Below are 13,304 nucleotides of genomic sequence, written 5' to 3'. Positions count from 1 at the left end.
AGCCATTTACATGTTGTCCTGCCCCACATATCCCTTTCCTTTCCTCCCTCCAGAGGTACAACAGAGTCTGGAACTTTCCCTCACTGGCATTACGTGGCAGCTAGTCTGTAGGTGGGGATCGTGCTTGGACAAGAAACTTCTTTTCAGCCACTTACATTTTGTCCTGACCCCCACTGGCCCCAGAACTGAGCCTGGGGGCACTCCACTTCAAACTGACTGCCATCCAGATATTGAGCCATTGACCATTACCCATTGGGCCTGATCATCAAGCCAGCTTTCTATCCATCTTATAGTCCATGTATCCAATCCATACTTCCTTAACTTATGGGCAAGACTATTGTGGGAGACTGTATGAAAAGCTTTGCTGAAATCAGTGTATATCATATCCTCCCTCTTAAACTCCCCTGTCTACTTCCCTACAAATTTAGGACCTGATCCTATTACTATTGACATCAGTGGTAATTTTGGCTTTGATTTTAATGGGGCCAGGATTTCATTCTTAATGTCAGACATATCTGCATAGTTACTATTATCCCCCTTTTGAAAGTGGGGGGCTAGTGTAGGCATAGTCAACGTCCAAAGGCTCAGCAATGACATTGCTAATTCCCTCAGTACCCATGGATTTGTATACATCTAGTTTTTCTAAGTAGCTCTTAACTCGTTCCTTCCCCACCGAGGGCTGCCCTCCACCTTCCCATACTTCACTGTCTTAACACTATATAGTTGGAGCTGTCCTTGTCCGTGAAGACTGAGGCAAAAAAAGCATTGAGTACTTCAGCTTTTCTTACATCATCCATCACTAAGTTACCTCTCTCATCCAGTAAGTCCCTCACCTTCCCTGATAACCCTCTTATTGTTAACATGCCTGTAGAAATCCTTCTTGTTACCTTTCACATCCCTTGCCAGCTGCAGTTCCAATTGTGCTTTCAGTTTTCTGATTTATTCCCCGGCATTCTCCAGCCATATGTTTATACTCCTCCTTAGCCAACTGTCCATGTTTCCACTACTTATACGCATCCTTTTTGAGTTTAAGCTGACTGAGTATTTCCCTATTAAGTCAAGCTGGTTGCCTACCATAGTTGCATTTCTTACTATGCAGTGGGATGGGTTGTTCCTGTGCCTTCAGTAAGACTTACTTAAAATACTTCCAGTTCTCTTGAACTCTTTTTCCCCTTCATTTTTGTTTCCCAGGGGATCCTGCCCATCAGTTCTGTCAGGGAGTTGAAGTTTGCTCTTTTGAAATCAAGGGTCTCTATATTACTGCTCACCTTTCTTCCTTTTGTCAGGATCCTGAAATCTACCATCTCATGTTTGCTGCAGCCCAGGTTGCCACCACTTCTATTTCTCCCACTAGCTCTTCCCTGTTTGTGAGCAGCAGGTAAAGTTGCGCACAGCTGCTGGTCGGTTCCATCAGCACTTGTACCAAGCAGTTATCCCAAATATTGTCCAAAAACTCCCTGGATTGTCTGTGTGCTGCTGTATTGGTCTCCCAACAAATGTCTGGATGATTAAAGTCTCCCATGAGAACCAGGGGGCTGTGATTTTGAAGCCTCTCTTAGCTGTCAGAAGAAATCCTCATCTACCTCATCTCATTGATCTGGCAGTCTATAGCAGACACCAACTACAACATCACCTCTATTGTTTCTGCATCTGAGCTTAACCTAAAGACATTCAGCTGGCTTTTCTCCCTCCTTATACTGGAGCTCTGAGCAATCATACTTCTCCCTCACATAGAGCACAACTCTTCCTCCTCTTCTCCCCTGCCTGTTCTTCCTAAACAGTATATACCCTTCCATGACCATGTTCCAGTTATGCGAATCATCCCACCAAGTTTCTGTTATTCAAACGACCTTGTAGTACTTTGACTGTGCCAGGGCACATCACGCAGAACACCCGTGTGCTGTGGAACATGGTTCGGGAAACACTGCTCTAGTGTTATAGGGTAAGAAAGAAGAACCCCACAATAGTGTCCATCTGCCAGAGGAGTCCTACTCTGCCAGAGTATATTCACAATGTGAGGTCTTGTCTGTTCTCTGATTTGGGTGAGGCAGGAGCTCCCCCAATCATAGGTTGTTGTCTTTGACCATAGCACAGTGTGATAAGCAATGCAGTGCTGCCCCCACAACACACTGCCACACCCCAGTACTTGTGCGGGCACTTAGAAGTGCTGCATGTAAATCAAGGAGTTTGTCTGCTCAATGGCTGATCCTCTGCTTCCAAGGCAGCTCTGCAACTCGCCCGCAGAGGTTTGCCAGAGGGCTGCCCAGCACATCCTACCACCTCTCCACAACAGATTAGCTTGTTAGTCACCTCACTAGCATTTGCAACCTTCTTGATTTACTGCTGCCTAGCTAGTTGCAGATATATGGTTTTGGATAGTATGTTAGATCTGTCCATATTATTTAGATTGTTCATGAGAGCTGCAATGCCTAGCCCAAATAATACACAATCTCCTTGAGAGCACCACTGGGGAGAAATCCTCCAAGCACATGTGCTCATGTCTGATCAGGTAATGAGGGAGAATCCTTTGCCCCCCTGCACTCACTCCAAAAGAATCGGGCACACAGACATGTTCCAGAGCTATTCTCCGGGTTACCTATAGGGCTATTCCTGCGAACCTACTCCCTCCCTCCTTCTCAGCACAATTATGGTGTTTCCGTTGCATCAGGGCCCTCCTTGCCTTCTGAAAGTGGAAGACTAGACAACTGTAACTTGTTAAAATGCTATTTTGCAGGGTTTCATATAGACCATTCAACAATCTTTTAACCAGGGCTTTTCCACAGTCTAGAAGTGTAAAGATAAATATTGGGGTTGTGGCCACACTTGGACAAACCTTCGAAGTGGACATGCTAATGGCCAAATTGAAGAATGCTAATGAGGCACTGAATTGAATATTCAGTGCTTCATTAGCATTTGCATGCTTCCAGCTGTGGCACTTCAAAAGCGCCGCTTGTTGCAGGTATACAGGGGTCCTTTTCGAAAGGACCCAGCACATTTCAAAATCCCCTCGGCTGAGGGGAATAAGGGGATTTCAAAATGCACAGGGTCCTTTCGAAAAGGAACCCCATGTAGCCGCGCGCGTTCGAAAGCAGTGCTTTCAAAGTGCCCCAGCCAGAATCATGTGAAAGCTAAAGAGGTGCTGAATATTCAGTTCAATGCCTCGTTAGTATTCTTCGATTTGGCCATTTCTAAGGTTTGGCCAAGTGTGGCCACAGCCTGGTTGTATTTTATCACAGAGTGTGGATTATATGGTGAAAATAGCAATAGATGTGAATAAAGGCCAGTTGCATTGCATTGGTAGAACTCGGTTTTGTTGTTCTCTAGTAAGAGACAATGATTTCTAACTTGTTCTCTCCACCTGGTTCTTGTTTCACTGATTGTTTTTTCCTTTACCCCAATGCTGTCCTCACAAAGAAACAAGCATGCAGTTGTTACTACCACCAGATATAAAACCCGGCACAAGTCAAGTTCAAATTGTAGTGAAAGATATGCAAGGTCTAAGATGTGCTGAAAAGCAGATCCTTACACTGGAAGTTTGTACATGTGTGGATGGGGGTTTCTGCCAAGACAGACAAATCAACTCTTCTGTTGGGCTGGGAGCTGGAGCAATTGCACTAATTATCCTGGCAATTTTATTATTGCTACGTAAGTAACTATTTTATATGGTTTTTTTTTTAGCACTGACTGCATGTTCTGTGCAATACCAGACACTTACAAATGGCTTCTACCCCACAAGGGTTTATAATGTAAGGATACTTTGTGTGTATCAGTGGTACCATTCCCACTGACTTTCAGTGGAGCCAGGATTTCACCCTGGACATCTTGGAGGAAGTACGGGGGACAGAAAACTGTGTCAGTCTTTCTAGTGGCTTATAAACATTAACATTTACTCATAATAAACTAGAACAGACAATAAAGCATTACGAAATCCTTTTGTTTTCTTCTTAGGACTCCTCTTATTGGTCCACTGAATTATCATGAGACCCTTCCCATTCCCTTCAGATAATGTCCCCATGGCCGTCCCTCTCCAAAATGCCAACTCTTCTTTCCTTATTCCAGTAACCCAGCTGGAAACAAAGGCAGGCTGGGCTGAAATCCTCTGGTTTGCGAGTGGCAAGAGGTTTATATAGAGTCAGCTATTTACAGAAGAAAATACAAACAAAAAAACCCAGAAGATGGTGGACTTAATTGTATATAGGGCTCAATCTGTGTCTACACTACAAAAATAAACTCGAAGTTGCTTACTTCGAAGTAGGGCACTACTTCATTCCCGGAAATGGAGTAAGGACTTCGAAGTTGGGCTCCCTACTTCAAAGTTAACTCTGAAGTTAACTTTGAAGTAAAGGACAGCGTGTGTAAGTTCTCTGATGGCTACTTTGAAGTAGTGCCTAACTTCAAAGTTAGTTTCTAGTGTAGGCACACCCTGGGACTAATTACATTAACATAATTAAGCATGTGCACAAGTGTTTGCAGGATCAGAGCCAGAGTACACATGTATTCTCTGGTGACCGTAACACACATCTTATTTGCATGCACACATGCAATCCACGTTCATTATCTAACTAACTACACAGTTACTTAAACGTGATTTGGGTTCTTGTTGTTGTCCTATTTTTAATGATACATTGTGCTTCCCGGCAGTTGCACCACTCTTACTGCTGTTGTGCCATTCTGGATCAGGTGCTAAAGGATTCACAGCAATACCTGACAGTAGCGAAGAGATGCTACGTACATGGAACAGTGAAGGCGTGGCACCTGAACAAAAGGCAAGTTTACTTTAGCCACGTATCATCTTTTTCTTTTCATCTACATGCTTCAGTTTCTCACTTGGTGTCAGTTTTAGATTGTGGGTTGAGATTTCAAAACTGCAGAGTATTTAGGCACCTGTTAATGTTAATTAATTTAAAAATGTGTCTATGTTCCGTATACCTTTCTGGAAATATCAACTAAAGTATCTAAATTTCAAAGAAAAAGAGAGAAATAATTGAGCAGATAGTGATTCTCACAGTCCAAGGCAACTGCACCTCTATTTGTCCTTGTGGTGTATCAAGGGCACCTGTTCTTAAGCTTCTGGCTCCCCAGCCATCACCTCTGCTGGATAGAGACTTGTGTTCCCTCCCTTCCTCCTAACAGGGTTCTTTTCCAAGCTGCGTAGTTCCCTACTTATACCATAAGTTCTCCACCAAGCCAGACTGGTGCCAGAGAAAGTGCCAATATGGCCAAGCTGCACCACCAAAGGCCTGCAGATTCTGCAGAGGCTCTTGTATCTGAGGGTTTAGGGTGTAGCACGAGATCACATGCTTTTCTCACTGAAAGGAGTATTTGAAATTTTTTTGCCAGAGGAAATTCCAGCAAGTTCATGATGCTTCTTACTTGCCTCTTGCTGGTTTTAACAGAGGATGATGTAAGATATCCCTTAAATGGCTTTTATGCACTTCTTTGGCTACACAACCATAAAGGCCCCAGTCCTTTTCATAGAGGAAATGGTGTAGGCTCAGGCCCGTATGAGGCACTTTGCCCTTTGATTTGGTTTTAGATGAGCAGTTACAGACAATCATGCCAACCACCTCCCGCCTGGATGCCATCCAGCCCAAGTGTCCAGAGAGTTCCACAGTGAGCGTTTCATGTTGTATTTTAATTGTTGTTTTAGGCAAGCCTGAATTTCATTACTCCCACTCCAGTGAGCCACTCATCGGCAAATGGGCGCAGTGGAGCAGCAACAGTGATGCGCAGAGAGACAGATGATGCAGGAGGAAGCCATTCTGCATCCCATGTCAAAGGACTTTATGCTGCCAACAGGAGATGGGAGGACCAAAGACATCTTTCTGGTGCAGAATATGGAGCTGGCGGGGCCATGGCAGCGGGAGCTGGCGGGGCCATGACAATGGGAATGGAAGGAGCCATCAATGAAGAATTTTTGAGAAACTACTTCAGTGATGTAAGAGCCCTGTTTTGAGAATGTCCATACATTGTTAACTTAAAATAGGTAAACACAGTAGAAGTAAGTTGCTAACGGGGATTAGTTCTGTTTCAAAGCTAAAAACATTTTATCAGGAGTGTTTATATGCTAGAAATTTTATTTTGACAGAAATTTTCTCTTCACAATCAACTTCTGTTGCTTCCTTGGGCTCAATCCAGCAATAAAACATAACCAAGTGTGTAACTGTGGCTTCCATAACAGGATTGCTACAAATAAATTAACATACATTATTAAGTCTTCACAGGATCAGGGCTTTAGTGTTATACCAATGCTACACATTTAAATCAGAAAGCATTATTTTCCAGTTCCAGCTACTATACCTCATAAATGACTTGAATACATTAGAAATTAGTGAGGAAAAATACCAATTATGTGTTCTAGCCCATCTGCCAAAGAATGAAGGCTTGCATTTTTGGGGAAATGAGGAAATGAAGAGCATGAATGGGCACCAGTCTAATAAGAGCTGATTTCCTAAAAAAAAAGTAAACATTTTAAGGGTACTGTCAGTGTTATGGCCCTCTCTAGAGAGTACAAACTGGTTTCAGCTACTCTCTGACTGCTGTTGATTACTTATGTGGGTTTAGTCAAACTTTATTTGTGTTACGTTTTTTTTTCCTCTCCACTATCTGTTGCCATGTGAAATACCCAGGTGCAAAGAGGAACTGGCAAATTGACTGGCACCAATGGTGCCATCTATGCAAACAGAGAAAGACAGAAACCTTCTATTCTATTCTTGGCTTTTGGTTACAGTTTGTTGTGGGCATGTCTGTACTACAAGCGAGGGCTTATAATTCCTCTGCTCATTCATGCTTACTGGTACTCGCTCTCCCACACTAGGATGAAAACACATAGCACTGTCACCAGGGTAGCATAGGTGGCAGTGCTGTGCCAAGTACATACCCATCAATTTCAGGTATGTATGTAGTTGGCATAGCTCAGCCATGACTCTGGTGTTGCTACTTACACTACCCTAGCTGCACTGCTCTTTGTACTGCTAGAACAATGAGAGCCAATGCAAGTATGTGTACATTAGCAGGGCAGTCGCACCCTTTGCTCATGGTTTAGACCAGTGTTCCCACTAATCGTTTCCATTAATGTATCAGAGAGGTAGCCGTGTTAGTCTGTATCTTCGAAAACAACAAGAAATCCTGTGACACCTTATAGACTAACAGATATTTTGGAGCATAAGCTTTCCTGGGCAAAGACCTGCTTATGCTCCAAAATATCTGTTAGTCTATAAGGTGCCACAAGATTTCTTCTTGTTCTCCATTAATGTCTGGCTTTTTTCCATCTGTGTGTGGAATAAATTTGTCTGCCCCAAGGCATGTGAGAATTTGCACCATCAGTTGAACCAAAACCTAGCTGTGCACACTTTGCTAGTCAGCTGGGTGGCATCTGAGTGTCTCCTAAGTGGCCACACAAGCGCACAGCTCACAGGAAACACTGGTTTAGATGTAGCCTTAGATATTACCTATAACTGCAGTGAGTGAAAACTGTTTTGACAAAAATTCAATTGTTTATTTAAAAGTTGGTAATGTGCCTTTAAAGCTTTAAACCAACATTTATTTAACAGTTTTGTTGTTTTTTGTTCCCTTTATTTCAGAAAGCTGACTCTTTTGCTGGTCAAGATGGAGCTCGGCAAGCGACAGACTCTCTCTTGCTTTACTGCCAGGAAGAAGCAGGCTCTCTAGACGGTTCCATTGGCTGCTGCAGCTTTATTGAGGATGATTTTGATGACCACCTCCTGGATGACTTGGGAGATAAATTTAAGACCCTAGCAGATATCTGCCTGGGCAGACGTGCAGAAGTGGAAGTCAACCAGCGTAGTTCCCACGTGTTGAAAGACAGGAATGCTAGTCCAGCAGTGCATGAGTCAAGTTTGCGTCATAATGATGCCTTGCCACAGTTCTTAGATCAGCACAATGCTTTCGGTGCAGAGCGTGCCTATTCGTTAGGCACCAGCTTCCAACCACCTGAGCCTGTGCATGGAGTAAATGGTGTCAGCTCAGAAACCATGTCACAGGAGGTGGTCACAGAAACATCTGATGCCTCTAGGGCTGACCTGCAACAAGCTAGTCCTATTGCTCATTCCTTGACTAAGAGCAATGTTATAATGAGAGAAACATCCTATGCTCCTGGCCCTAAGGGGCACCCCAAAACCATTGTTCTGGATCCGCAGTTTAAGGAGAACATTCTCGTAACAGAAAGAGTGCTTGCCCCTGCATCTGGTTTGCAGGACATGTTAGAAATACCTGATTTGCCAAATGGCCATAACGTCAGCGTTACAGAAAGGCTGATTGGGTCAGATGACCCTACGCCTGGAGTCCTAAAAGTTCATGACCTGCCTGATTCGCAATATGTTGTTGTGAGGGAGAGGGAGAGGTTGCTCGTACCTAGTTCAGATCTAAAGGCCTCACTATGCATTCCCAGTTTATCAGAGGGGCAGAAAGTGGTGATAACTGAAAGTGCGGGGACACCCCTCTCAGGCCTGCAGGCGAGTTACAAATCTCCAGCTGAGGTTCTAGGGATGCAGAATATCAGAGCACAGACCACCATTTCTGGACCTGGAAGGCAGGAGCGTATACTAATCACAGACCCCCTCCTTAACCAAACAGGTTTAGGTTTGCAGGATTCTTCTACCCTGAGTAAGTCTTCAAAGATCACAAAATACAGCACTGTGCAGTATACACACTCATAATATACATATCCCTCAGACAGCTTGACTAGGCATCATCTCTACCAGTACCAGCAACACTGACAACTTTCAGTTCTTAATATCTGAAGATGTCCAACTTTCTTGTGCTTCTAAAAATGGCACGAGTTTTCTTACACTAGTGTCTGTAAATAAGAAATCAGAATAGGGGAAAAAAGCAGCCGTCTTTTAAGTGTTTTTAATAATTCTTTTACAGTGAGCAATTAATACGGATGATGTTTCCTTTTTTTTTCTTTTTCTACTGTGTAATTCTTCACATGTAGGATAATGTTGTTGAAGGCTAAGACCCATCTCCCACATGCAGAGAATAACATATTTAGAAAGCCAGAAAAGTCTCTCTAATGATCAACAAAAAACATTGTTAAACTAAATTTGTGTGAACTGTTTGTTACCTATCTCCTAATGCCATGGTTTCCAACCTTTTCACTAATGCGGACCCACAGAGGCCCTCCAAACGGTTCACAGACCCCCATCAAAGCCAATTCTAGCTGCTATGTGCACTTCATTAAATGAAAATGGAAACAACAATGAATAACATTATTGGAAGATATTTAATTTTAAAATAATTGGTTGTAACTTTGCAATTTATTTAAAACATTTTCTATAATCATTTATTGAACTATTGAACATGTCGTCGTGAAAACATAATTTCCCTCCCATTTTGCTTCAAGTTATGGTTTAATGCTTACATTAGAAAATTAAAAGAAAATTTTCCTTGCAGTGATTCCAGTCCAAACACCAAAGAAAAATGTGCCTTAAAATATGAGAATTTATGTTCCACTGTTTCCTCAAGCCTCTTCAATAATCTGCAGATCTTATCAGTGGGGATCTTTGTCTTTTTCGTCTTTAAAATATGCAACACTTTTAGCCAAAATAAAATAGCTAGAAAGGTTCTGAGAAGAAGCCAAGTAGCCAGACCTGTTGTGTTTCCAGAAATACCACTTAGAGAACTCACAAGAGCAATAGCTGCAAGCTGTGATATCAGCATGTCTTGTCATTCAAAGCAGTGCAAGTGCAGAGCTTGGAGACAACTGGAGCTCAAGACAATTGAGCTGCCTGCAGACCACTGAATACTGAAGAAAGTCAATTAATTTTTGTCATGTTGCCACCAGCTTTGATGTAATACACAAGCATTTAATCTTCCATATTTTTGCTTACTTTTATTGGTCGTTTAATAACATATGAAAAACATATCTCTTCTTTCCACCACTATGAGCAGAGATCCAGGGACCAGAGAGCTGGGCGTAACTGAGATGACAGGCATCTGTGAGAGCTGATTTCCAGATACAGTCAGATAAGTGACAAATTGTGTTCTGAAATTGCAAGCAGAAAACTGGAGGCGCAGGCTGCAATTTGACATCAAGAGCCAGATCCTCTTTCCACTAAAGTTTCTGCTGCATGACTGGGGCCTTGTTTCCTGGGTGAAAAATGATGGCACTTACAACAATTTTTACAGAACTTCCAGTTAGTCATTTAATTTTCTTGATATTTAAATATTGGAAAAGGGGAAACACATGTATTCATAACAAGGAAGGGAGAGTAAAGTATGTATATATCGGAGTGTGTAAATACTTATTTTTATGAAATTCAGGAAAATCCAGCTGAGTTTTGTTTAAAATGTAAGCTTGAAGATGTTATGAATCAGGAGAACCATAATGTCTTTTGGAACTGTTATGACAAATAACAAATATTAAGTGGTGTTAATTACCATTCAGTGCCTATTTGTTAAAGCCCTGCACTTGCCGACACTCAAGCATGTTAAAGAGATGGAACTGCGGTGGCCACACGAAGCACATGTATGTGTGTGTAAAGAACTAGGACCTTCAGTTGCAGAGCCAGGACTTCAAAGTGATTCTAATTATCACTTTTCAGTTTCACTCCATTTCTAATCAAATTTCTGAGCAATTGCATTGCTATGCATCTCCATATTATTTTCTGCCTGAATTTTTTTTTGAACAGAGATATATTTGAAAAAGGAGGGGGAATTTCAAGACCTATATGGAAAGCAATTTAAAACAGAAACTTGTGTTTCAGTAGGGGGAAATATGAAGCTTTCCATATACGTTAATGTACATACACGTGCTTAAATTTGGCACGTTTACGTACTTTGCTGAATTAGGGTTTGTATCTCTGGGTGTAATTTTTAAAGTATGTGACATGGACCTGTATTTCATTCCAAGCATGAATTTGAATGTATAGCTGCTCTTTTTTCATACATGTAGGGAAAATAGATTTATTCTGATTTTATACATGACCTTTTTGTATGGATTTCTATATTTTCATGGAACTTCAAATAAAGGAATATGTTGAGATTGTCCATTTCCTTATTTATTTAGTTTATAATACTGCCATTCAGAACAAAAATATTGAGTTCTTAGTAACCTCTTTTTGTTTTGTTTTTAATTCTTTTGGTTTATAAATGGCTGTGTGTACACTACAGGGTTTTGTTGACACAACGAATGGAGCGTCGAGAAACTGCTGACAGAATGTAGCAGTTTTTGCGGGAGAGTTAAGTCTCTTTCATACAAGGCGTAATGCTTCTGTCAACAGATTCTGTAGACAAAAAAAAATAGTGTAGATACTCTGGAGGGACCTCTGTCGACAAAGAAGGCTTCTGGTTCACCAGGCAGCCCTGTTTGCAGAGGTTCTAATTTGCCATTCTGTCCCCAAGGGCCTAGGCGTCAACAAGGGGAGCATCTATTAGGTGTGGATGTGTTGTGTCAACAGAGGTTCTGTAAGGAAATATGTTCTGAGAGTAACTTCTGTTAACAAAATTCTGCAGTGTAGACCTAGCCAATGAGTGCTGGGATTTTCAAAGATGATCCATGCCCAAGTCTCAAAGAAAATAAGTAGGCCTGAACTGCATGTTCTAAGCACTTAGATGCTTTTGAAAATCTCACTGTACCTCATTGTTAATACTACTATGTAGTATTGATCCTGAGTCTGCTGAAGGCAACAAAATGCTGCATATTTACTCTCATGGGTTTTGGCTCATAGGCCTCATAGCAGTTTACATCTTCAGCCCACTTTATAAACATCTGAGGAAAACTTGAACACCTGTTGAGGGTGGGGCATGATCTCCCAGTTCATACCTGTCACAAAGGTCAGGTCTACACTAGAAAATTTAACCTGAGATACACAACTCCAACTACAAGAATTGCATAGCTGGAATTGACGTACCTTTGGTGAATTTCTGGCATAGCCCCAATGTGGGAGGTTGATGAGAGAACTCTCTCCAACTTCCCTTACTCTTCACAACAAGGAGTACCATGCTTGATGGGGGTGCCCTTAGAATTTGATTTAGTGCATTCCTATTAGGCACACTAAATTGAATATTCTGCCCTGGTTGATCTATCTTCTGATCAATGTAGACAAGCCAAAAGATGTGAAGTAATAAATGAGAACACAGAAGATCCTGATGGTATGGTGGTTGTAGTGGGTGTTCTAAATTAATATAATTTAATACATGGAGATACAAATCTCATAGAGCTGGAAGGGACCTCTGCAGGTCAGCAAGTCTAGGCCCCTGCCCTCTTGGCAGGACCAAGCACCATCCCTGACACTTCTGTTTTGTTTTTTAAATATCTATTTGCCTCAGACCCCTAAATGGCCGCCTCAGGGAGTGACCTCACAATGCTGGGTTTATCAGGTCAATGCTCAAACCAAATTTGTCAACAAACTTCATACTGGATCTTGTGGATACTGCTTTAAAGCATTCATTTGCTTTCATATTTAAAATTAACTTGTTTCTTAGATTGATTTACACAATCAAATTAAGGATTGAAAAGGATGCTCATACAACTAATTGTTCGAAGTTCACAATCTCAACACCTAGCCAAAATTGTATCTAGTCTTTTTTTCCAAGTTCTATAGGTAATTGTTAACTTAGTCAGTTGTCTATTAAAGTTTATTGACTTTTCTGTGTGCTAGATGTGTACACTTGTTATGGAAACTAGATACCATATGTTTAAACATGGAAAAACGTTCTTTCAAAATTTCATCTTACTCGAAGTGCTATCTGGGAAGCATAATTATCTCTTAGTCTGAAAGAGAAAAGTACTGACAATGTAACTATGTTTTGTAGATCTAATTTTACTTTGGATGAAATGATAAAAATTTAGTTGGCAATATGTGGAACAAGGTACCAATGTAAGTACTTGCCTTCCTCAAAGGAGTGGTGTAAAGATGACTTCATTTAATGTTTGTGAGGTGCCCAGATAAGAGTGTTAAGGGTCCTATAAGTAGAGGTACTGTCCTCTAATATTCCTCTAATACTCACTTCTACAGAGTTCAAACTTTGTCCATGGTTCAAACACCTTTTATGAATAATTAACCAGGGAATCAGTTACTGCAGTTGCTTCACCACCAGGACAATTCATAGCTTGATTTTGTGTCTTGTTTACTAAAGATAACAGATTTGTTTAAAAAAAAAAAAAAGACTCCATACTATATCACAGCAACATATGGGGATTACAAAAGCTGAGAGGGCACTCTGCACAAGAAAATGTCTATTTTTTTGTTACTTTTTCCAACTCATATGCCACCTATTGCAGTACAGCCCAGTGACATCCTCCAATTGATGAGAAGCAGCTTTCTTCTGCCTGTTTCAAA

At 41.4% G+C, this 13,304-nt stretch overlaps 1 protein-coding gene across 1 annotated transcript in view; it reads left to right on the top strand.

The window, feature by feature from the left end:
* The window catches only part of DSG2 (desmoglein 2), a 54,990-nt gene extending 43,980 nt beyond the window's left edge, over window positions 1-11,010 (top strand). The window contains exons 12-15 of the mRNA XM_074985815.1: window positions 3,415-3,645; window positions 4,642-4,766; window positions 5,651-5,938; window positions 7,584-11,010. Coding sequence (XP_074841916.1) covers window positions 3,415-3,645; window positions 4,642-4,766; window positions 5,651-5,938; window positions 7,584-8,678 — 1,739 coding nt within the window. The 3' untranslated portion in view covers window positions 8,679-11,010. The remainder of the gene's footprint in view (window positions 1-3,414; window positions 3,646-4,641; window positions 4,767-5,650; window positions 5,939-7,583) is intronic.
* Window positions 11,011-13,304: the final 2,294 nt, after the last annotated feature.

The sequence above is a fragment of the Carettochelys insculpta genome, chromosome 2 (genome assembly GCF_033958435.1).
Source record: "Carettochelys insculpta isolate YL-2023 chromosome 2, ASM3395843v1, whole genome shotgun sequence".
NCBI lineage: Eukaryota > Metazoa > Chordata > Testudines > Carettochelyidae > Carettochelys > Carettochelys insculpta.
Note: the sequence above shows the minus strand (reverse complement) of the source record. Positions and strands in the feature narration are given on the sequence as shown.